Below are 24,977 nucleotides of genomic sequence, written 5' to 3'. Positions count from 1 at the left end.
ACTATTTTTTTTTTTTAACCATGAAATCCTTTCATCAACCTAAATCTTCCAAGAATGGGTGGGGAGACCAAATACTGAAGACAAGAAAGCCCTGAGTTCTTCTGGGTGAGGAGAGAGGGGGCCTGGAGCCCAGCCCCTTGGCTACCTCAAGTCCCACAAGGCGCCCCCTGAGCTATGTCCCCACAAACCTCAGACCCCAGAGCCGAGGTAGCAACTATGGCCCTGAGCCACTTCTGACCCCTTGCTGGCCCCTGGGAAGGGGGGCCCGCAAGACTTCCAAACCCACTCACATTCTATCCTTCATAAGCTTCTTGAAAGGAAGTTCTTCTGAACATCTGACTTCAATCCTTCCTGCTGCCAGAAAATGTTCACCCTCCTTTGGAACCTGTTACTGTTGGAGCCTCCTGGGAAGTCTCCACTACCTTTAGAAAATTGATTTCTCAAGTTTCACCTGCCAACTCTTAATTAAAAAACAACAGGATAACAACGATACGATACACACATTTTAAAAAGTTAAAACTGCTGAACTGAGATGACTCCATGGCATAACAGGACTCCTTGCCCCACAAGCTTCGGTGGCCCGAACACTGGGGTTCCGGGCCTCGGAGGCTCCCTGGACACCAGTGTTACTTGGCGAATCTTTCTGCCCTCATGCCAATTTGCATACCATTACCCAAGAAGCCCTGCGCCTAGATTTCACTTTTGCAAATTCCCACCCGTTTCATGTCATAAATAAGATAGGAGACAGAAAACTAATACAGCCCAGTGATGCATTATTCATGCCGCGTCACACTGTTATGATAGATTTACAACAGCTAATACATGCAAACTAAGTTTGGGCACTAAACATGAAAATTCAGGGTGGGGAGGCGGGTGTATGTGGCAAGGGGCAGGGGGGAATCTGGGGGCTGTTGGTGTCCAGGAAGCCAGAGAAGTTTCTTTCCGGGAGTGCTTTGCAACAAAAAGTCTGAGTGCCAGTATCAGAAGGCAGCGCCCAGGTGTGACCGGGGCAGGCGGTGCTGGAGCCCCTGCGGGGCGGGACCACTGACGGCACGCGCTTGGGGGAGCAGCTTCCGCGCTCAGCCAGTCAAAGGTTCTGCCTGTTCCTGCCATGCACCCTGTGCACACTCAGACCCACCACAGACAGAGCCCTCTTCCCTGATGGAAAGGCCTTGTCTTTTTTCTTTTTTGGGTTTTTTTGTTTTGGGGGATATTTTTTGGTCTTTTTGGGGCCCCATCCGCAGAACATGTAAGTTCCTGGGCTAGAGGTTGAATCTGAACTGCATCTGTGACTAACTCCACAGTTTGTGGCAACACCAGATCCTTCACCCACTGAGCAAGGCCAGGGATCTAAAAGGCATCCTTGTGGATACCAGCCAGGTTCTTAACCCGCTGAGCCACAAGGGGAACTCCCAAGGCCCTGTCTTCACAACCTTCACCCAGCACCCACCACGCTGACACCAGAGATGCTGTGGGGGCAGCGGGAGCCCACCAGGTGGGGTTCTGCCCTTCGGAGCCTTAGTCTGGTTAATCTGATAATCTCCCCAGAACATCACCATGCAGCCGTGGCCAGTGCTGTGGAGAAGGGCCCAGTGCTGGTGCCGAGGCAGCAGGTCACAGGGCCTGACCCGGTGCAGGCGAAAGAGGGGGACGTGGTCCAGGCAGGCTTCCCTAGGGTGGGGTCCCAGGGCCCGATGGGAGACGGCTGCCCCATTTAACCCTCATGACAGCCCTGCTAGCAGAAGCCCCCGGCCTGTGCTTCTGCAACTGCACCCAGGAGGTTCTCAGAGCAAAGGGAGTTGCCCTGGAAACACCTCAAGGCTCGGGCAGGAGCAGGTCGGAGGTGAGACCTGGGCCCTTGTGGGACACAGCTGTCCTACCCCCATTTATCCCACCTGCCGAATCACTCTGCCCTGAGGTGGTGCCCTCAGGACGTACCCCACCTGGCCGAAGACCCTCTGACCAGCCCTTTCCCCACATTCTGTCCCCCTTTCCCATGTGGCCGCCTTGACTTGCTGCCTTGAAGACAGTCCTCTGGGGGCGCTTCTTCAACTGGCCCCAGAGCCCCCATATTTTCAAACTCTGACCCAGAAAGCTCAGGTAAGGGGGCGACCAGCCCTGCCCTCATCCCGTCCTACAGAGGATGCTCACATGCTGCCACCAGCACTGGCTGAGAGGCTGGCACTGCGCCCAGCCCTCTGATGCACCAGCGAACAAGACAGGCCAGGCTCCGTTTTCATCAATTTATGGCCAGGTGGGTGCAGAGGGACAGCAACAGTCTAGGGGATAATTTCAGACAGTGATCGATGCTCTGATGACAATAAAGCCACTGATGTGTCCAGACCCTGGCCAGGAGTGGAGGTGACTCTGATGGAGCTGTCAGGGCAGCCCTCACTGGGGAGGTGGCAGCTGAGCTGAGAGCTGGGGGATGAGAAGCAGCTGCCCAGGGGACACTGTGTGGGCACGGTGTTCCTGTTCCAGGCAAGGGAACAGCAGAGGCAGAGGCCTGGAGGTGGGAAAGAGCCTGGCTTATTCAAAGGCCAACAGGGGGCCAGTATGGCTGGAGAAGAGAGGCCACAGACTACAAGTCAAAGGCCTGCCCTCGACCCCACTTCCCCATACATACGATGGGCGCAGCTGACCTCTGCAACGGCCCAGGAGCCAGTTGCATAAAGCACACTCACAGCCCAGCCCCGTCTCCAGCATCCCTTCCTGCTGCTACCGCCACCCTCCCCTGAGCCGGGGGGAGGAAGACTCCTGCCCCCTGCCATGCCAGGGGGCAGCCTTGCCCTGGCACCCCACCCACAGCGACTCAGCAGAGGGCACCCCACAAGCCGCAGGCCTCCTGTACACCTGCCCCCTATTCTTTTTTTTTTTTTTTAATTAAGATGCAACCGTCATCCCACAGCCGGCTTCCCCTCCAGCGATCAGTTAAAATGAACTCCAGAAGACTGGATTAGACTTTGAAGGTGGCGATCTAGATAATGAACACGGAGGATGCGGTGTTGACACAGGCCCTGGCGAGCTGCATTATTATTTAACAGGCCTCGCCGCTGCCTCCGCTGGGATCAAGGAGCTGAGCAAGCGGTTGGTGGGCAAGCGTCAGGCCCAGAGACAGACTGAGGAGCTGCCGACTCCGCGGGGTGGGGCTTGGCAAGGTCAGGGGCATCTGGCAGAGGCCAAGGAGGACTCATGGAGAAGGCAGCTCAGAGGCCCTGCCCCGGGAGCCTCGCACCCCCTCCCACACAGCACAGGGCTGCCCCTGCCTGGGCCGGGCCTGCCCAGCCCCCTCTCCCCCTTCATCGCCGCAGCCCACTCACCTGCCCCACAGAGAACCTCCCCTGCTCCCATCTCTCCACCCACCGGGTCTGGCACCCCTCGGGCCTCCCCTGGGCTCCCACGGGGCCAGGGCCAGCCCCTACAGCTCTCCTCCCACTGGGCAGACACTGAGCGTCCTGGGCCTGGTCCCCATTCTGGACCCTGAGTCCCCGAGGAGCTGAGAGCAGGTTTCATTCGGGTCCAATCCTCCAACCCCAGACACCAAAGGCCTGCGAATCAGGACACGGTCTGTCCATCCACCATGTCTATTTACTCAGAGCACCTGCTATGTAAGCTAGGCGAGCTACGTGAGCCACAGAGATCCGAGGAGTCTAGGATCATCAGCGTGTAATCCTTGACCCAGACGATGTGTTGGTGGAAAAAGCACTTAAGCAACAAGACTGTCCGAGAGTTACATGTGACAGGACAGAGACTGCAGGGGGGACAGCGAAGCCCAGGGGAAACGGCGCGTCTGCCTACCCAGGCAGCCGACACCAGGGATAAGACTCGAGAGTCAAATGCCTGAGTTCAGCTCCCAATTCTGCCTCCTTCAGGCTGGCGGTGTGACTTTGGGCAAGTCACTAACCTCTCTGGGCCTCTGTTTCCTCATCTGGAAAGTGGAGATAATAAGAGCACTCATCTCTCAGGGTGACTTGAGGATGAAATGAGCTGACACGTGTAAAGCGCTTAAGCCCAAGCCTGGTCTGCACGGAGCACTCAATAAACGTTGGTTGTTACCACTTTCCTGAGGGGTGGGGTGGGAATCAGGGAACGCTCCTTAGAGTTAATATAATCCCTAGATGAACCCCCTATGTCTTCACATTTGGGCCAGAGCCACGTGACCACATGCTCGGCCGACAGGACACCCCCGGGTTCCCTGGCGTGGAGCACTGGGAAGCTCGGAGGATCTTCAGTCCCTGGGGGTTTCTCAGCCACGTTGCTGCTGCTAAGCAATGCTGCTCCTCTGAGCTGAGGCACTGGCTGTGGGGACATGTGCTGCTGAGCCCTTCAGGACCACAGCAGCCCGGACAGCAGCCTGGTCTGCAAGTGGCTCCGCTCCACGGCGGCTGGCCACGTGGTGGGCACCGAGTCGCCAGCCGTGTCGGGTGGTCATTAGCAGCAGCCAGACGGAGCTGTTTCCAGAGCCCCGATGCAGAGGTAGGCCGGCTTCCTCTTTTCCAAGCGGCAGCGGAGCGAGGCTTTATTAAATATGCATGGCGATCGCCTCGTTACTGTGCGAAGGATCGTGTGTACTGAAGGCGAGCTGCCCGCACCGCGCCGCACACAAACTTTTCAATTTCCCCCGCTGCAGACAGGGGCGCGGGCTGGCTCTGGCCCTGCGGCAAAGCCTCCTCGACCACCCCTTCCTCCATCCCTGCTCCCCCCACCTAGCACCCTCCGGACATCCTCTGTGAGTGCAGAGCAGGGGAAAGGCCACACTGATCCCTTCTTTAGAGCAGCTCGTCCAGAATGAATCTTAAATTTAACGGCAGCCTCGAGCTGGAGCCTCACGGCCGCTCCCAAAGAACAGTGGGGCTGGAGCTGAGCTGTGGGGCCTGGGCAGGACTGCACTGCAGTGGGCAAGGGATCCTGGGCCCTGTCCCTGCCTTCATCCACCCTTCTCGAGGTCCTGAGATGGCTGTCAGTGGAAGGAAGCCTTCCGGCCAGTGGAGCAAAAAGGTGGCAGACCCGAAATTCAGACACACGCCCCACACCCACCAACACCACTGGCTCCAAGGAGCAGCCTGATTTTCCCAATAAACCACACTACGGCAATAAAGATTTAAGTTAGGCAAACAATTACCACAATAACTGATGCTCATCCAATACCGTGTGCTGGGTCCAGTGTGATACAGCTCTTTTCGTAAACCTTGCCATTCAGTACTCCCGTAGCTCTACACAGTGCTACTGTCAGCCCATTTTACAGATGAAGAGACCGAGGTCCAGGGAGACTCAGTGCTTTGTCCAAGGGTGCACAGCTTGACAAGGACCCAGTGGGGTTCCCATCTGAGGCTTCTGGCAAAACACACACGTCCAAGGGAGTGGGGTACCCAGCAGACCTGAGGTGGGCATGGCTGGGACAGGGGCTGGCCTCTGCCTTTGATGCTGTCTCCCAATTCCTTCCCCTCCAGAGGCGTTCGTAGCCCTGGGAGGGGCTACTTGGGGGCCCAGCTTTCACCAGCTCCTCAGGCGCTGCTGCCCACCCCTCCATCCCCAATAACCATTAGCCACTTGTCTGCTCCCCAGTCCTGTGATTTCAGGGTCCTGCGCCTCTGGACCCCCCCTTAGAAGATTCTGTCTTGAAAACACCTCTTAGCTCACATCCTGCTTCCCACTTTCCTGGGCTGCCTCCTCCCTCTCGTGCTGCATTTTCCTGTTAGCAGTGCTGAGAGTGTCCGTGCCACAGGGAGTATGAAAGCCTGCCCCCTCCCATCTCACCCTGCTCCTGGCTTCTTCATCTTTCTGGGCTCGATTTTTCCTATATGGAGAACAGAGGGGAGGGCTGTGTCTCCTCCATCACACAGGAGCTCCCCAGGGGCAGGACTGGCTCTCCCCCATTAGACTAGAGGCCCCCCAAGGACAGGGCTGAGTATCCCCCAACAGACTGCAGGTCCCCAGGGGCAGGGCTGGCTCTCTGCCATCAGACTAAAGGCCCCCCAAGGACGGGGTGAGTATCCCCCATCAGACTGCAGGTCCCTGGGGGCAGGGCTGGCTCTCCTCCATCAGACTGGATGTCCTCCAAGAGCAGGGCTGGGACCCCCTTCCTCCGCCCCCCCACCCCGCCCCAAGCTGGCCCCCGTGCTCAGCTGCTGCCTGGGCACCCTCCCCCTCTCCCTCCTCCAGGGCTGAGTCGGAGCTTGCAGGGCACTGGTAGGAGAAAGCTGGAAGGGCACTGGGCCTGGCGTGGGGACAACTCAGGGATGCCTGGGGAGGGGCTTCCAGGGAGCCTCGTCTGTCTTCCTGACAAATGTCTTGACGCCCTGGTCAGTCGGGGACCCCAAAGGCCTGAGTGACAAGCTCTCCCTGTTCACCTTCCTCTCAGAAGGCCAAGGAAGAGAGAAGCCCTTAAGGGAAGTGACGGGGTCAGGTGGGGAGCTGGGAAGCCCCTCAAGAGAACCAGGGGCTGAGAGGGAGCCTGCGGCCACAGCTGCTCAGGGCTCCCTGTCCCCACTCCAGTTCTGCTCTGGAGAAAGAGGACCAAGAAATCCAGAAGCTGGAGGAGGGGAGGCAGCAAGGCCCTTCCCGTTGGCACCTTCCTGGCCCCTCTCGGGGCCACCCCACCTGGCCAAGCCCAGCAGCACCAGTGAGGTCAAAGGTCCCTGGTGTCAAGGTATGAGCACGGGGGAGGGGGCAGCCCAGGCGTCGCCTTCGGCCCCCAGCCCTCTGCTCCTCAAAGGATGGTTATAGCTCAAAACCCGAATCCTCTGGTCCGGCCCACGGAGCTGTCTCTCACTCTGGCTGGGGTGCTGGGTGCAGCACCCCCACGTCCCTTTCAAGCACCCAGAAGAGCCGCCTCTCAAATACCTCTGGGTGCGGGCCCTCACCAGGACTGGGCGCCCGAGCATTCCCGCCGTCAGCGGGCAAAAGGACCCAGGGAAGGGCCGCTTGTTCCCTTTTACAGACACAAAACTCATGTTCACAGACAGGCCCCCACGCCCCTGCAGGTGAGTGGCAGAACGGAGCACGCCCAGCTCCCAAGGCTGCACCTTGTGCTTCAACCGAGGTGGGAAGCCTGGGTCTCAGGGTTCACGCGCAGCTCCCTGGGCCTCAGTTTCCCCACCTGCCAAACCAGAATCGTGTCATCTGCGACTCGGCCCTGATTGCCTGTGAGCTTACAATCCCGCCTGGCTGGCACATAGCCACGGCCATTCCTGAGGTGACTGAGGGGGCGAGAAAAGGCGGCCCCCGCGTGGAGGCTCCCCGGGGCCTGTCTGTCCTGACCATGAGCCCACACCCACAGCTCCCCTCTGGGCCTGGTGGCAGCTCAAGCTGCTAATCCAAACAAATGTAATGACAGCCACCATCACTGAAACACCAGGATGGACCCTGGGCTGTGGCGAGGCGGGGCGGGCGAGGCTGTGGGTCAGCAATGGGCGTGGGTCTAGGAAGAAGCCCCTGGCCCAGACCCTCAACTGTGGGCGGAGGATCAGCAGTGCTCACAGCAGGATGGGACAAGGCAGGATCCAGCAGTCCCCATATCCACACTGTTCAAAGAGCCCCCGGTGCAGACGGCTGCGTCCATTCCGGCTATCCCCTCAGCACAGCGGGGTCCTGGGTACCAGCAAGGGCACAGGGACCCCAGCCCTACCCCTCTGGAAGCAGCAGACACAAATAAGGGTCTCAATCACCCTCCCTGGATGGCCCGGTGGTGCCAGGACCCTTCCCCTCCCAGCAGCCCTGAGGGTGTGTGTTGGGGCAGAAGGCAGGGTCCCGCGGGGATCTCGGCCCCCTCTGTTCCGGCAAACTCTGATGACCCCTGAGGCACAGCTGGGAGCAACAGCAGTGCCAGAGATCGCATAAGAAGGGTCACTGAGGGCGTGCTGGGAGATGCCCCCTGAGGGCCTGGGGCCACCAACCATGGGGCAGGGCCAGTACCTGAGTCTGCAAGCTAGTGGCATCCAGGACGGTGACCCGGGACCCACAGCTGGCCCACACGGCATCCTCCAGGCTCAGCAGCGTGCGGACGGGCCCTGGCCCCACGGTCAGGCACACGGGCGGGCTCTCCAGGTCCCAGGGGATGCCTCCTGGAGGGAGATAAAGAAGCGGGTCAGAAGCAGGGGATGGGGGTGGTGAGGGACACACAGGTCGGGAGCCCAGGGCTCCCCAACCCTCGGAACCATGGCCTGCAGCGGGCAGCCCAACCTGGGCTTCAGGACACCTTCCAGGCCCTTTCTCTGGTCCTTCTCCCTCGTCAGCAGGGTGGTGGCTGCTCCCATCTGCCTCCGTTCATGTTGCGCACACTGTGGGGGTCGCACTCCCCTCTCCCTCCTTTCCTCCCAGTCACCCTTTCCCTCTCTCCCCTCTCATTCATGCCACACACACTTAGTAAGCACCTTCTATGCCAGGCCCCGTGTGGGTGCTGGGAAGACAAGCAAATCAGACAAAGACTCTGCCTTCAAGAAAACCCCCGCCAGCCGGTGAAACCAACGGGTTAATGAGCATGAGGGGTGCCAGGCCCAAATGGCCAGATATGCACAGGGGCCTCCAGAGCTGTCAGGGTGGAAGGAATGAACTCTGCACAGAGGCAATCCAGGGAGGCTTCCTAGAAGAGGCAGCAGCTGAACAGCCCTTCCGAGAAGGCAGCCCAACATGGTGGGGAGGGTTCTTGCCCTGGTTCTGCCAGCAGCTCGCTAAGGACCTCCAGAGCACCTCTCTCCCTTTCTTGAGGCCTCAGTCTCCCATCTGTAAAATGGGGAGGGTGCTCCCAACCCGATAGTTGCCGAGGAATTTTCTGACCCTGTAACTTATGGAGACAGACTCTCACCTTCTCACAGATCTTGCCTACCTCACTCTGACGCCCTTTCTCCTCCAAAGATGCCACCACCCCCAGGCGTGGAAGGAGGAAGTCCTAAGAGGCCATCAGTCCCCAGCCCACCATCCCTGAAGACAGGCAGAAGAAGGGATCTGGCCTGGCACTGCCCCAGGCTCTCCCCTGCCCAGCCCAGGGATGCTCGGCTCACCCAAGAACACGCCGAGAATTTTCTCGAATATGCAGGCAGTGTCCACGGAGCCTGGTTTTTCTTTGAGGTCACCCCCGATGCTCCACAGAAGCCCAGTGGCTGTCCTGTCCTACCGGGGTGCCAGATGGGAAAGGAGGGTTGAGCAAGAAGTGGGGCACATGCCTGAGAGACAGGCAGCAGTGGCGGTGGGAGGCAGGACGGAGCCTGCAGCTGCCTGGCCTGTGCAGGGCGCCCCTCATCCTCCCTCTGCAGGGTCCTTGGAAGGAGTGCAGAGCAGCCCTGACACAGGCCCTCCCTCTGGGCCAGCTGCTGGGTGCTGCTGGCCCTCCCTCGGAGCACAGCTGTCTGCCAAGCTGGAGGGGTGCGGCGGGAGCGGCCTATGGAGGAGAGACTACCCCACCACCACCCTGCCCACCTCCTCCTGGAAAATAGGTTCTCCTCTCACCTTCAGTCCTACTTCAACTTGGCAGATTCCTAGCTCACCTAAGAGTTGGGGAATAGGGAAGTTCCCGCTGTGGCTCAGCGGGTTGAACCCGACTAGGATCCTTGAGGATGTGGGTTCAATCCCTGACCTCGCTCAGTGGGTTAAGGATCCGGTGTTGCCGAAAGCTGCAGAGTAGGTTGGAGATGCAGCTCAGGTCTGGCGTCGCTGTGACTGCGGTGTAGGCTCCAGCTGCAGCTTCAATCTGACCCCTAGCCAGAGAACTTCTATATGCCACAGATGCAGCCCTTAAAAAAGACCCAAAAAAAGTTTAAAAAAAAAAAAAAAGAGTTGGGAGGAGTTCCTGTCGTGTCTCAATGGTAACAAACCCAATTAGTATGCATGAGGTGACGGGTTCAATCCAGCGTTGCTATGAGCTGTGGTGTAGGTCACAGACACAGCTTGGACCCTGTGTTACTGTGGCTGTGGTGTAGGCCAGCAGCTGAGACTCCAATTTGACCCCTTGCCTGGGAACCTCCCTATGCCCTGGGTGTGGCCCTAAAAAGACAAAAAAGCGAACAAAAAGAATTGGGAAATAGGGACCTCCACCACTCCCACCTGCCCAAGCAGCACACATCCAGAGCTTTCCAGCCCATGAACATGAGCACGTGGGGAGCAGGCTGGGCCAGAGTCCTGGCGGCAGCCTCTGGACTTCTGCATGAACTTGGATGGGTGACGTCACCTCCCTGAACCCCAGTTTCCTCATCGGTAAAGTGGGCACAGTGTCTGATGACACCTCGCCAGATGCTGCAGGACTCAAATGAAACGTGTAAACACTTAGCCTGGGGTGGGCACCCGGTCAGCAGCGCTGACAGCGTTGCCGCATCGCATTGATACCCAGGCACGCCAGGCATTCTTTTCATGAATTATTTCCTCAGCTCCCACCAGCCTGTGCGCAAGAGTCTATTCTTATCCCTGTTTTACAGATGAGAAAAACCAAGACACAGGCTTAAAGAACAAATCCAAATCACACGCCTCAACGGGACCCGCTGCTCATTAGCTCTGTTTGCTGCCACTTGCCACAACGCGACAGCCCGCGACAGTGTTGACTCCACCTGACTAATGTGACAGCAGAGACACAGGGAGCCTAGAACTTACACAAAGCACCCAAAGGGGGTGGGCCAAGCGGAGTAGAAGCTCTGCCTGCCTCTGCTCCGCACCTCCTTCCCCAATCCCTGCTCCCCTCTCAAGGGGAGTGTCAAAAGACCTCTGGGGTCAGGACTGGAGTCCAGAAGGGGAGAGTAACCACCAGGCACCCAGGCCTCCACAAGGGCTCCTGACCCCAGGACAGCCGAGCCACAAAAACGCAAGGCTTTGAGCTCCGCCCAGTGGCCAGAAGTGAGCAGTGCGTGTGGCCAGAAGCTGGAGCTCCTGCCACTGTGGCTAAGGTGGGGGCTGCGACCTCTGCCAGGGAGGAAGCAGTTAGGGACGCTGGAACCTCACCCTGAAAACGGGGAAATGTGAGCTCTGCCCTGCGGGTCTAGCAGTGATGAGCAGCAGAGCCTGTGCACCCTCGACTCTGCTTTCATGGGACAGCACAGCTGCCTGCGGTAGGGCTGCAGTCTGACCCCCTTGAGGGTGACGTGCAGACTGACCACTCCCCGATTTGCTGGGAATCTCCAGTCATCCCCCAAGAGTCCTGAGTCCAGGATAGAATGATTAACTAATAACATGTAATAATCCCAATATGGTTATATCAAAAGGGACGCAGGACAGGAGTATCTGATTCGAGGGTCTACAATGGGACCCTGCAGAAAAGGTTTCCCCCTGCTGGGACTCAGTTTTCCCAAATGCACCGCAAGGGGACAAAACCCCGATCTCTAAAGTTCTTCCCAGCCCCTGGAGACCGCAAGTCTAAGGCTTCGAACGTAATAGCCGTGACTCTGAGCAGGGCCACCCCCTCCGCTGCTCGTCTGCTGGGGGATCCATACCTGCGTCCTGCCCTCCCGTGGCTCTAGGGTCACATGCACAGCTTCCAGAGCACTCGTGCATGCCTATAAATTCGCACACACACCCGCCCCCTGCGTGACAGCCCATTCATCTGGGCCCGGCACCAGCTCTCAGGCCAGACGAACAGAGACGAGGGCCCCGTCTCAGCAAAGGCACCTTCAAGAGCCAGGAGCCCCTCCTCCCCCAGCCTGCCGAGGAGAAAGCCCGGCTGGTCTCCTCGGGGCTCCAGATACAGCCAGGGCCAGCAGCTAGGACACAGAGTGAAAGTCACTGAGACTTAGAGGGACCCAAAGGGCAGCCAGTACCCTGGAAGTAATAACGGCAGTGACAAGGACGCCAGTGGAATGCTAACAAGCATGAGCGTCTGTCCCCCAGGCTCCATTCTGGGCCCCTGAGAGACTGACCACACCTGCTCTTCACAACCACCCTGTGCGGGGCACTGAATCCATCCCCATTTTATGGGTGAGGAAACTGAGGCTCCAAGAGGAGAAGCAGCAACAGCTGCAACCTCTCACAGTGGGGACTGAACCCCAACAGCCTGACCCCCAGCCCATACCCTTGGCCATTCTGTCACCTGGCTCCTGGGGGGCAGGAGAGGGGGGGACCCTGGCCCACGTCCCCAGCATCTAACCAGGGACGTTCCTGTTCGCAGGCCTGGTCACATTCCCATCCCTGCTCAGTGACCAAGGGGGTGGGGGACAGAGGGGATCCAGACAGCTCTGCTCAAACACTGGATGGGCAGGGACAGCAGCCACCTGGCTCGTGTCTGGGTCCCGGTGCCCCTAACCCAATATGACTGGGGTTCATAGCCAAAAAGGCTGTTCAGACACAGGCTCCCCCAAAGAGACCACCACGTGAAGGTGGGAGCCGTGGTGCTACAAGCCTAGAAACTGCCCACGTCTGGGAGAGGGGCCTGGAAAACATCCTTCCCCAGTGCCTTCCGAGGGGGCCTGGCCCTGCTGACGCCCTGACCTCGGACCTCCATCCTCCAGAATGGGCGATGGTAAATCAAACCGCTCAGTTTGCGGCACTTCGTCACGGCAGCCGCAGCAAACCCATAGGCTCCCGCACCCCCTCCCAACCCGGGCGCACAAACTGATGAGTCAGGAACCAAGAAGGAAAGGGCCAGAGGCAGCCACACCGGGGGCCAGAAGGCCAGAGCGGGCGGGCAGGGCTCCAGTCTCCGGGGGAGCCAGAGGGTGGACGTCCCTCCAGAACCCCTGGTCTAAATCTCCGAAGATCTGAGCCCGGATTGACATTCAAACACACACTCTGTCTGACAGTGAGAGGGATCTTTCCCCCCTCCCTCTACCCCCTTTAATTAAAAACTATAAATGCCTTATCAAAAGCTAATTTAAAATACCAACACAGTGCCAAGTGGCAAAAAAAAAAAAAAAAAAAAAAAAAGCTCAGTACAAATATCCGCTTGTAATCCTGCAACAGGCTGAGATGACGCAGCAATTAGAGGCGGGCGGGAGGAGGAGGGAGGGGGGCTTCGGCACATCAGCCCTCCCTGGGGGCCCTGGGGCAGCTCCCCGCTCCGCCCAGCCCTTGTCATCGAACCGAGAGCTGAACACGCCACAAGGGGACAGGGGACCACAGTATGCTGTGTCCCCCCGCCCCGCTTAGTCTCAGCATCAGCATCCATAAAGAGGAGGCAGTTCTCAAGGGTCGCGGCAAGAATTAAGCTGATGCGCCTGCATTAAGCGCTGCACCCCCTCCTGACGCACAGCTGCTCAAACGCTGTCAGCCTTGCCCTCCAGACGTCATCATCTGTGCCATCAAGAAAATGATGGAGATTGAAACGCCTAATGCCACTGGGCACTCGCTGTGCCAGGCCCTACACTTTGCCTTCACTGAACACCCCACCCACACCCACAAGCGGTGGCTGTTACCCCGATTCCCATTTTACAGATGAGGAGACTGAGACACAGAGGAGAAGGTGCTCACCCACAGACACAGCTGCCATCAGGGCAGGACCTGGACATGAAGCCAGGCCTCTCTGAGGCCAGAGGCCCTGCTCGTACCCACCCGCGTGTCCAGCCAATGGGCTGAACTGCTCATTGGTAGGGAGCACCCCACTCCTATGAGGACCCCAGGGGGGGGTGAAGGAGCTCCACTCTCCCCACATTTCAATTCCCTGACTCTTTTCTGAGCTGCCTCCTCGGCCTGCCCCCCACAACCGTTCTCGGTACAGGACCTGGCTCTCGATCAGGGCCCCCACCGCCCCCAGCCCCCCATCCTTACCACTGCTCCGAGGGTAGGCGGCAAGGGTCCCATCCTGCAGGCCGGCAAATAGGTGGAAGGGGCTGTGTCGCAGGCAGAGCACGGGCTGCAGGCCTGGGCTCCTGCAGGTGGCCAGGCACTGGGTGCCCGTGTCCACACTGCTGTAAACCAGGATGCTGTAGAGAGAGGCCGAGCGACTCACTTAGACCCGCAGCCGCCCACGCTCCACACACCCTCCTGGGGAGCAGGCTCCAGGCTCCCGCTCAGCCAGTTCCCCGCTGGGTGACCGTGCCATGGCCCTGACTCTGCCATGGGTGGCCTTGAGAGGATGGTACCCACCCGCCTCTGGTCCCTGTCCCATGGAAGCGGGGGTGCTCAGGAAATCGCACAGTGGAGGGTTTCAGGGTCACACAGACCCGGGCGCAAATCCAGACGTGCCCCCTCCAGCTGAGTGACCTCTGAGCCTCAGTCGTATCCAGAAATCAGGGCCGTGATGCCTACTTCACAGCCGTAAAAAGGAATGACGCACCGTGTGGGACATGGATGCGCCCTGACGACGCTGTGCTGAGGGACAGAAATCGGGCATAAAGGCCACACATTGTGTGATTCTGCTCATGAGAAGTGTGCGGAAGAGACAAATCCCCAGCGACGGGAAACCGACTGGTGGCTACCGAGGGTTGGGGTAGGGAATGGGGAGGATACAGGGTTTCTTTGCGGGGCGATGAGAATGTTCTAGAACTCTGTACTGGTGATGGTTGCCCACCACGAACATACTGGAAGCCACTGAACGACATGCTTTAAAATGGTTCAAATGGTGACTTCTATGTTATTTCCCTTTCGTCTCATTAAAAACAAAAAGTGGGAGTTCCCGTCATGGCGCAGTGGAAATGAATCTGACTAGGAACCATGAGGTTGTGGGTTTGATCCCTGGCCTCGCTCAGTGGGTTAAAGATCCGGCTTTGCCATGAGCTGTGGTATAGGTCACAGACATGGCTCGGATCCCACATTGCTGTGGCTGTGGTGTAGGCCAGTGGCTACAGCTCCGATTCGACCCCTAGCCTGGGAACCTCCATATGCTGCAGGTGCGGCCCTAAAATGACAAAAGACAAAAAAAAAAAAAAATGATCACCAGGCCCCCGGGGTTCTGCGGACCCAGACCCAGACATGGCAGGGCCTCTAGTGTCTCCAAGTTGGTTCTATCTCCATTAGCTTTTAGCTCCTCCCTGGGCTGCCGTGTGGGAAATGGGAGGAAACACTACTTAGGGGGGCCGCTGAGAGGCTCACAGCCCTGGCCTGGGGAGCAGCACACCATAGGTGCTTAGGAAACATCCTCCCCTGACACCAGGGCAGGCAGGAAAAGCATGGAGATACGGGGGTGTGGCCCAAACCTTCCAATTAACCAGGATGAATATTCATTCTCTGTCCACAGGCCAACCTTCCAGGAGCTAAAGCTCTGGCCAGGGCACCCCTTGCTGCAACGGAGCGTTTCCTGACTCACCAGCTCCGAGCAGGTCTTAGAGGGGGATCCTCCTCTGCCAGCAGATCCCACGACCCGGGCACACCCAGGACCCCCCTACAAGGCCGACTGAGGCCACAGATGGATGGACGCCGTCACCGACAGCCAAGGGACCTGAAGGCTTCAGGTGTCCCACATCCTGGCGGATGGACCCTCACCACAGCCTTGTGTGGGAGGATGCTAACACCCACTTTACAGACAAGAAACTGAGGCTCAGAGCAGTTAGAGGGCATGCCCAAGGATCCACAGCAAGGAAATAGTGGATCCAGATCCAGCTCCAGCTGACACCAAAAGCAGTGTCACCTTTGGTACCACACTACCCAGGAGGGATCTCGTTCACACAGAGCAGCAACCAAAGGGTCTCGGATGAAGCACAAGCAGCTTCTGACACTCTTACGCTGGGCTTCCCTGGTCCCCGCTTCCTGCTCCCAACCAGGGGCAGAGAGTGTTGGTGGGTGACAAGTGGAAGCGGGAGCAACAGCCCCACCCCACCTCTCCAGCCCTGGCCCAGGCCATTCCCAGCCCCTCCCCCAGGCCCCTCACCTGCCATCCTGGAGCCCCAGGCAGATGGTGGGGTGCACACCAGCTGAGGCGTCAGCAGCCCGGCGGCTCTCCTCGCCATCCCTGCTCTCCCCCTCCTCTGGCTCAGGAATGTACTCCATGCAAAGCACAGGGGCCGCCAGCGGGAAGGACTTGACCGTGCGGGGCGAGGGCCGGTTCAGGGAGAAGATCTCGACCTGGCCCCCTGCACCCTCCTGCCCGCCCCCAACCTGGGGCAGAGAACCAGAGAGGCTGTCAGGCATCAGGTGAGAACCAGGAGGGCAGAGGCAGAGCCCAGCCCCTGCCCTCCCAGTGCCCCACCCTGAAAATTTACAAGAGGCACAGCCCCCTCCCGCCCACACAGATCTTGCTGTCACTGAAGGTCGCTTGTTCCCAGCTGCCATGGCAACAAGTTAGATTCAGGGTCCAAAGGAAACCAGGTTAAGTCCGAAGGGGGACTAGATCCCCAGTCAGCCTTCTATTCCCTTATCTCTAGGGTGAATTTCAATCAACATAAATGAGTATACACTCTGCCCTTTCAAGTGTCCTTCCCAGAGTTCCCATTGTGGCTCCCAGGTTAAGAAGCTGAGGATGCAGGTCTATCCCTGACTCCACTCAGTGGGTTAAGGATCCAGTGTTGCCACAAGCTGTGGTGTAGGCCAGCAGCTGTAGCTCTGATAAGACCCCTAGCTGGGAACTCCATATGCCGTGGATGTGGCCATAAAAAGAAAAAAAAAAAGTCCTTCCCTGTCCTGTTCACTGTTTTACCTCTGTGTCTAGCACATGGCAGGCGCTCAATATACACTTGCTAGACGGATGGATGGATGGATGGATGGATGGATGGATGGATGGAAGGAAGGAAGAGATAGAAGACTGAGTAAACGGATGGATAATGGAGGGAGGGACAGATGAGTATAAGGATGGATGGATGGAGGGAGGGATGGATGGAAGGATAACGGATGGAGGGAGGAACGGATGGATGCATCACATTAGCATGACACCAAGGAAACAGTGAAGAACAAATCACCCTCCGAAGGGACATTTGGCCTGGGCTCTGAAGCCAGAGTTTTCCCGTCTGAGTACGTGGAGGCAGGAATAAGCAAGAGCAGTTGAAGGCTGACCAGAATGGTGGTGAGGCTGCAACCTCAGGGACTCTATGGGAGGCCACAACCTGCACCACAAGGAGCACAGGGGTTGAGGAGGGGGACAATATTTGACTCTAGGGAGGCTCTGCCAGGAGCCCCGGGAGCAGAAAGGTGGGCTGGGATCTCTGGGAGGCGAGATGGGCAGCCCTGCGCCCTGACCCCAGGGGGAGGACACTGCCATCCAGACACTCCGCACAGCTCCCCATTCACTTCCCTTGTGGCACCAAGGTCATTCCCAAGAGTCAAGCTCACTTCTTTGTCCCCTGGTTTTCTGTTGTCCCTAGTGAGGGGTGAGGGGGCACCTGCCAACTCCAAGCACAGAGCCTGGTCAGAAGGTCCCAGGAAGACCCCCTTCCGGCTCATGCCCCAAGGCTGGGCGCAGCGGTTACTCACCCAGAGGTAGCCCTGTGGAAGGGAGGTGCTGACCGCCGAGAAGCCCAGCAGGGGACAGCTGACAGGACTGTGGACCAGGGCCCCAAGCTGAGGAGACAGACAGCACACACAGGGTTAAATGTCGAGGTGCCTGAGATGCCTGACACCCACTGGGAGGGGGGAGGGCTGTTAACCCTGCAGATTCCTGGGTCCCCTTCATGCCAGAGGGAGCAGGGGGCCCCCAAGGGTGGGGCCGGAAAGGGGCTGGAAAGAGGTCAGCTCCTCACCAGGCAGTTCCTATGCGCTCGCATTTGTCCATCCCTCTCCTAGAACCTTCTGGCTAAAAGGGGCCTGGGACGTCCCCAGGGTGGCTCAGTGGAAACAAACCCAACTAGTATCCATAACGATGCAGGTTCAACCCCTGGCCTGGCTCAGTGGCTTGAGGATCCGGTGAGCTGCGGTGTAGGCCGGCAGCTATAGCCCCAATTGGACCCGAGCCTGGGAACCTCCATATGGCACACCTGCAGCCCTAAAATAAATAAACAAACGAATAAATAATTTGATTTAATTTAATTTAAAAAATAAAAGGGGCCTGAAAGAAACTCTGGGCCAGCAGAGGGATTTTCGAACGGGGCAACTCCCAGATGAGGTTTGTTGAAAACCACTCAGCCCGACCCCCACACCTTACAGACGGGGAAAACGAGATCCACGGAAGACACGCAATTGCCCTTGGCCATGGGGACGGCGAGGGCCAGGGCCTTGGCCTTCCTGCATTTCCCCCGGAGAAGCACAACGGAAGGGGGACCCTAGGGTCAACAGAGCCCCTCTGCAGATGACCCCACTAGGACCAGAGTATGGGGTCCGCGGCCTGGGGGCCCACCTGTAATGGACTGTCACTGAGAACTTGCTGTTTGCTCCCTGTGCAACACACCAGCTGGCTCTCCGGGGCCAGACACACCCTGAGCTAGACACACCCATCTGTCTCTCTGGCCAGAACAGCAGTGCGAGGAGATGGCTGGCCCTTTCTTGGGCCTTGCTGGAAACTCCAGCCCGACAGAAGCAGGAAGAGGCGGACTGGGGAGAGGGAAAGTGCCCGGAGGAGTAAGGCCACCACCAGACCCTTTGGCAGGCAGGTGCTGCCCTCTGCTGGTGCCGAAGGCCCGGACAGGCCCAGCCCTGCATGTTCCAATAAAGTCTCTAAGGGCCACAGGTAAGGTGACCACACCCAGCCCCTTCCTTTAGGAGTTAGCGACCTTGAAGTTTGGTGGGTGGGGACATGTGACTGGTTTAAGGTCCTGCAGCAAGTTAGTGGCCAGTCAGGGCTGGAATTCCGTTGTGAATCCCAGCCCAGTGCCCCTTCTGGTTAAGTCCTACCCAGAGGCCAGGCCGCCATGCTGGAGGCTTCAGCACCCTGGAGTAGGATTCTGCCCAGCTGGGAGCTCGGGTCCAGAGCCCTGCCCTCCACCCCTTTGCTTCCTGGTGTGGCCACATCTAGCTGGGTGCCTGGCCCTTTTTGCTAGGCTGCTGCTCCTCTCCTCTCACACAGGGAGGGGGCGACCGCAGCTCCGACGTTTCCATGGCAACTCCAGGGGCCGGGAGGTCAACAGAGCCCGGGTCCCAAGACGAGGGCAAAAACGCAAAGAGCTCCTTGGACAGGCTGGACCCAGAGGTCCTCTTTGTGCCAGGAAGCCGACTCCCCCACATCAAAGTGCCGTGGGCAGAGGAGAGGAGGGCACGGGCTGGCGAAGGGGGGCAGGGCTTCGGATGCCGCCAGCTGGGCTCCAGTCCCAGCTCAGCTGCCACTGGCTGGGTGACCCCACAAACCACTTTCTCATAGTCATGGGGACACTGACATCTCATCGGGGCAGCTGCGGGACAAGGGGTGGTGGACATAAAGCACTCAGCGGGGAGCTGGGCACTCGGGGGCAGCCACTGCTGCTGGAGGACTTTCCATGGGAAGAGCTAGCTCTTGACATCCAGTAACTCCATCAGCAGAACCACACTGAGGGGACGGGCAGTTCCAGACGAGCAACTGTGGCATGGAGTTAGGGGACAGGGACGCACGCATAGCAAACCTCACTGGTGGAGGATGACAGCCAGGACGGAGGACAGAGGTCACTTGGCCAGTACACTGAGGCCTAAGCCACCCTGCCAAGGAGGCCCTCTGCAGCTCTGGGCAGCAGCCCCTGGCCCCGAAGACACTCCCCAGAGCCAGTTAACACTCCCCAGAGAGGGCAGTACCCCTCTCCACCCTCCCAAGCCCCTGTCCCCAGTCAGGCCTCTGAGTGGACCTCAGCCGAAGCGGAGATGGGTTTGCACTGAGCTCGCCCCTCCCCGCCTCCCCACCCCCTCCAGGGACAGGCCTCCAGCTTGGATGGAGCCGGAGGTCCAAGAAGAACCTCCCATCACCTCAGGAGTCAGGCCACCAGCAATCCCCCAGAACAGAACCCAGCGACTTCTCTTTCCTGGGGACCAAAACATCCTCCGACATTTGCTTCCAATTCTTGAACTCTGAGGGCCGGCCATGCAGCAAACTAATAAGCATTTACAAGAATCGGATTCTTGGAGTTCCCGTCGTGGCGCAGTGGTTAACGAATCCGACTAGGAACCATGAGGTTGCGGGTTCGGTCCCTGCCCTCGCTCAGTGGGTTGAGGATCTGGAGTTACCGTGAGCTGTGGTGTAGGTCGCAGACGTGGCTTGGATCCCGCGTTGCTGTGGCTCTGGTGGAGGCCGGTGGCTATAGCTCCGATTCGACCCCTAGTCTGGGACCTCCATATGCCACGGGTGTGGCCCAAAAAAGAAAAAAAAAAAATTAAAGACCTTTAAGTGATACCCCTGTTGTTATTGCTGTTATTGTTATTATCAATGGCCACTGTGTCCTGGGCAGAGGCCAGGCGTCAGGCTCTGTGCTGGGAACCCAACCCAGACTCTCACTGAATCCCTAAATCAGACTGAGGCACAGGGAATACCACCCCACCCCACTGACACAAGCCGAAGACCTAGCACAGCCTCCCTCTCCCTCGTCCTCAGCCCTCCCCACCCCACCCCACCCCCACCTAATCTCTCGCCAGCCAGTCCTCCCCCTAAACATGTCCCCATGTCCCCCACCCACTGCCTCCACCAGGGCCAGGACCAGGGCCGGGGCCAAGAGCGTGGGCCGCTCACCCTGGGGGCACATCTTTAGGGCACCAAAATGCTCAGACATTAAGAAAATACTTTAATGCAAGTTTTTACAATAAAAATTAATGCAAAAAGAATCCAGGGTCAACAATCGCTAAGAGCCTAAGTAACAACAGGCCCCGACCCTGCCTTACCCAAACCTCAGCCCTTATTTATCGAAAAAAGCAACAGACTTGTGGTTGCCAAGGGGAAGGGGGAGGGAGTGGAATAGACTGGGAATTTGGGGTTAACAGATGCAAACTACTGCCTTTGGAATGGATAAGCAATGAGATCCTGCTGTTTGGCACTGAGAACTCTTATCTAGTCACTTATGATGGAACATGATAATGTGAGAAAAAGAATGTATACATATATGTATGACTGGGTCACCTTGCTGGACAGTAGAAAATTGACAGAACACTGTAAACCAGCTATAATGAAAAAAGTAAAAAAATCACTAAAAAAAAAAAAAAAAGCAGGCAAGCCAAGGCCACCATTTGCCCGACTGATTTTTTTCTGCAGTGTTGCGTTAAAATATCACCTATCTTGATGATTGAGACGGTCGGCGCCCGGCACCCAAGGTGAGGGCCTCGCTTGCCTCACCCTAAACTGCCCCCAGTCTCCGCCCTGGCCTCTGCCCTGGCCTCCACCTGCAGGAGCCCCGCACAAAGCTGTGTGCACGTCTCTTGGTCTCCAGCCCTGCTCCCTCCATGTCCACAGTTCACTCTCACTCAAGAGCCAGAAGAATCATTTGATTGTAAACCACACTGTGCCAGCCCCCTGCTTGGAACCATGCTTAGTTTTTTGTTGCCCTGAGAATGAAATCCAAGCCCAAGCCGGCGTGGCCCAGCTCACCCACCCAGCTGCCCTGACTGCTCCTATCAGGGGATTCTGTGTTGGCTTGTCTAACTGGAAAATTCTCCCCCGGGCCCTCACACAGTAGATCCTCAGCATTTACATGCAGAAGGGATGAATGACTATATGAATGAATGACTGGAGTCTCAAGGATATGCTCCTTCAGCTTAGAGGAGCTGTTTAGCAGAGCCCCAATCCACAACCCAGCCTGTCCCTTGGGGATTAATCCGGGCTCGGGTCCCAAGCTTGCTCTCCCCTCCCCAGAGCTCAGATGACCTCATCTCCTTGGGAGAAAGACGGGCAGTAACTACTCCAGACAGAGGGGTGAGCTCAGCCAGGACATCGGGGACAGCGGACACGGGAGCTGAGCATCCCTGTGGTTACGACCAGGGGAGCTGGGGTCAGACCGAGCCAGTTTCCAGTTTCTGCACTCATCCTGACCTGCTGTGTCATTTTTTAGAAAATCATGTCACCTGTCAGAGCCTTGGCTTCCTTACCTACAAAATAGACCTAGAAACATCTATTCGTGGGGTTCTCATAAATATTCAAACAAGAGAGCGATGAAAAAGCACTGAGAAACACGATGGCTGTGGAGCCAAAGCAAGCTGCCCCCAGCAGCATCATAAAGGGTCCAACCCACAAAGTCTGGCACAGCCGGTTGGGTATATTACAGTCTATCTTCTGAGCTGGAGCCATGCCACCAACTGATGAGATCATTGCTATTTGTTAGCTCAAAATGATGGAATTTTCCATTCCCTCGACCCACAGAGGGCATCTACCCCTCTTTTCGGTAGGAAAGCTGACTCCAAGAGCAACAAAAAGGCTCGACCAACTCTGTCAACAAGAGGTCTGGAAGCTGGAACTGGAACTGCTTGTCCCAGGAGCCACCTCTGTGGTGGGCTCGGCAAGACGCGCTCCACTCACCTGCAGGCTGAGGCCCCGGGAGGAGAAGGCAGGGATGCAGCAGGCCAGGATCGGGCACCAGAACGGGGCTTTGCTCTTCTTGTCCTCATCGGGACACAGCCAGCCTGGCTGGTTCTCCTCTCCTGTGGCGAGAGGAAGGAGGTGGGGGGAGCCGGTCAGGGTCCGGGGACCGAGCGGGCCATGAGGAGCCTGCAAGTTCAGGGAGCCACTGCAGGCCCCAGAGGCCTGGCCCGCAGGCCCGGCTGACCCAGCCAGCTGCCGCCCAGCCCCACGCCTGCCCACTGGGATAAAACCCGGCCTCACTCCATGGTCATGGCCGTGGATCCCAGGTTTGAGTCCCGGCTTATTCACCTTCTCCTGAGCAACCCTGTACAAATCCCCCAACTCCCTGAGACTCAATTGCCTTTTCTTTTTAGGGTCACACCTGCGACATATGGAGGTTCCCAGGTTAAAGGTCGAATTGGAGCTGCAGCTGCCAGCCTTCACCACAGCCACAGCCACAGCAGATCCGAACCACATCTGTGACCTACACCAAAGTCCGGGGCAACGCCGGCTCCTTAACCCACTGAGCAAGGCCAGGGATGGAGCCCGCCACCTCACAGACACTATGTTGGCTTCTTAACCCACTGAGCCACAGTGGGAACTCCTGAGCCTCAAGTTCTTCACCTATGAAACAGGGACGATGAAAATGCCTTTGTCTGCTGTTGCTTCGAGGACCCAGTGAAATAACACAGGGGAGAGGGTTTCCAAAAGCATGAAGAGGAGGTCCCGCTGTGGCGCAGGGGGTTAAGAATCTGATTGCAGCAGCTCAGGTCACTGTGGCAGCAATCCCCGGCCCAACACAGTGGGTTATGGATCCAGCATTGTTTCAGCTGCAGCGTAGGTCAAGTTGTGACTCAAGTTCAATCCCTGGCCCGGGAACGTCCATGTGCCACAGGTACAGCCAATTAAAAAACATCAAGACGCTGAGCAGAGTTCAGGCCTCTGCTGCCTTGACCTTACCTTCTAGAGGTGGAAGGGGGCCGAAAACAAGCTGGCAGACAAGATGTTTCTAGACCGAGACAAGGCAGCCATGCTGCTTTTATACCTGACTTTCAGAGGAAGACTCTCTTGCTTCCTTCGAGACCTACCCTGAAACCCAGGAGGTCGCCTGCTTCCAGGTCCTCCAGTCCAGCTGGCATCAAAGCCCCCAGGGACCTGTTACAAGGTCAGATGCCCAGGCCCAAGCTCGGACTCGGGACTCTCGTCTGGAGACTGCTGTGCTCAAGAGCACCTGCTAAACCACCATCCGTGGCGTCTCCTTCACACGGGTCTGGTCTCCTTCACGTGCCACCACCTCCAAGAAGTCCTCCAGGGCCACCCTGGCTACAATGGCCCCCTTCTCTCAGGAACCACACTAAAGACCCTGTCTTATTTCCCACAGAGCCCTCACAATCAAGAATCAGGTTTTCTGTTTCCTTGTTTGTGGTCTGTCTCTAGGATGTTAAGTTCAAAGCAGCAGGGATCGGGCGGTCTTATTCACCACTGAATCCCTGGCACCCAGCACAGAAAAAAAAAAAAAAAGTTGCAAGAATGAATGAAAGGAGTGAATGAGCAAATGAGTAAACCACCATCTCTCCCAAAGAAGTCTTCCTGCTTAAGGAGCCCACCTTCTTTCTACTCCATGTGATGACTGCCCCCCGGGGGCTCAGACAACACTTACTGTGTGTCAGGCACACACCGAGTGCTCTAGACGTGCTCCCTGGCTTCATTATCACAATAACCAAGTACAGTCCGAATAATCATTTTCCGCTTATGGATAATGAGACTGACGATTGGGGATTAAGCAAGGTGACAGGGTCACGTGCACGGCTAGGTGGCTGAGTCCACTGAGGGACCCAGGTCTGTCTGACTCAAAGGCCTGGTTCTTTGCACAAAACCAGACCATCTCCCAGAAAGCACACCTCCACTGATGCCCCTGGGCATGACTGATCCGGGACATGGCGACGTTGGACAACAAGGAGTCAGCTCGGCCGGGGAGAGTCAGAGGCACCGGACAGGTGAGAGGGGCCACTTAACACAATGACATCAAGATGAGGGCTGCCTGGAGCTTTCGCGATAGGAAGAGAGGTCATCAACCAGAGGCTCCGACAGCGCTCCCCCACACATGCCTACTCAGTGACAAGGAGGAAGGTCAGCTCAGTCCAAGAGTGCCCGGCAGCCACGTGAGACCTCCTGACCCATCTCCCGTGGTACCTACTGCCCCCTACAGTCGCTGCTCCGCAGAGCAGCCAAAGCCATCTTCCCAGAGACTTCGCCATTCCCTGCTTAGGAATGTCAATCAGGCCCCGGCCACTTGGAATAAAACCCAACTCGGAGTTCCCGCCATGGCTCAGCAGTAATGAACCTGACTAGTATCCATGAGGACTCGGGTTCTATCCCTGGCCTCACTCAGTGGGTTAAGGATCTGGCATTGCCGTGAGCTTCAGCGTAGGTTGCAGACATGGTTTGGATCCTGCGTTGCTGTGGCTGTGGTGTAAGCCAGCAGCTGCAGCTCCAATTTGCCCCCTAGCCTGGGAACCTCCATATGCCACAGGTGCAGCCCTAAAAGGACAAGGACCCTCCTTCCGTCTCAGGCTCCACCCTCGGTCACAGGCTCCACCGTGCTCGGCTTTCCTCAGCAGCTTCAATAGATCAGCCCAGGAATCTCCCTCTGCCTGGAACGCTGTCCCTAGTGCTTCCAGGGCTGGCTCCGCTCCTCTCTGAGGCTGAGGTTAAGCCTCCACCTTCTCAGAAGGGCCCATCACCCCGCACGCCCCACCCCCACCTC

The 24,977-nt window shown here is 57.7% G+C and overlaps 1 protein-coding gene across 23 annotated transcripts in view; it reads right to left on the bottom strand.

Annotated features, from left to right (window-relative positions):
* Positions 1-24,977, bottom strand: part of ARHGEF10L (Rho guanine nucleotide exchange factor 10 like) — a 165,099-nt gene that overhangs the window by 23,877 nt on the left and 116,245 nt on the right. For all 23 annotated transcript variants that reach the window (XM_021095432.1, XM_021095452.1, XM_021095438.1 and 20 more), the window contains 5 exons: positions 22,169-22,290; positions 17,251-17,337; positions 15,716-15,942; positions 13,678-13,832; positions 7,915-8,063 (listed from right to left, as the gene is read on the bottom strand). In XM_021095432.1, the coding sequence (XP_020951091.1) occupies positions 7,915-8,063; positions 13,678-13,832; positions 15,716-15,942; positions 17,251-17,337; positions 22,169-22,290 (740 nt within the window). The remainder of the gene's footprint in view (positions 1-7,914; positions 8,064-13,677; positions 13,833-15,715; positions 15,943-17,250; positions 17,338-22,168; positions 22,291-24,977) is intronic.

This window comes from Sus scrofa, chromosome 6, assembly GCF_000003025.6.
Source record: "Sus scrofa isolate TJ Tabasco breed Duroc chromosome 6, Sscrofa11.1, whole genome shotgun sequence".
Taxonomy (NCBI): Eukaryota; Metazoa; Chordata; class Mammalia; order Artiodactyla; family Suidae; genus Sus; species Sus scrofa.
Note: the sequence above shows the minus strand (reverse complement) of the source record. Positions and strands in the feature narration are given on the sequence as shown.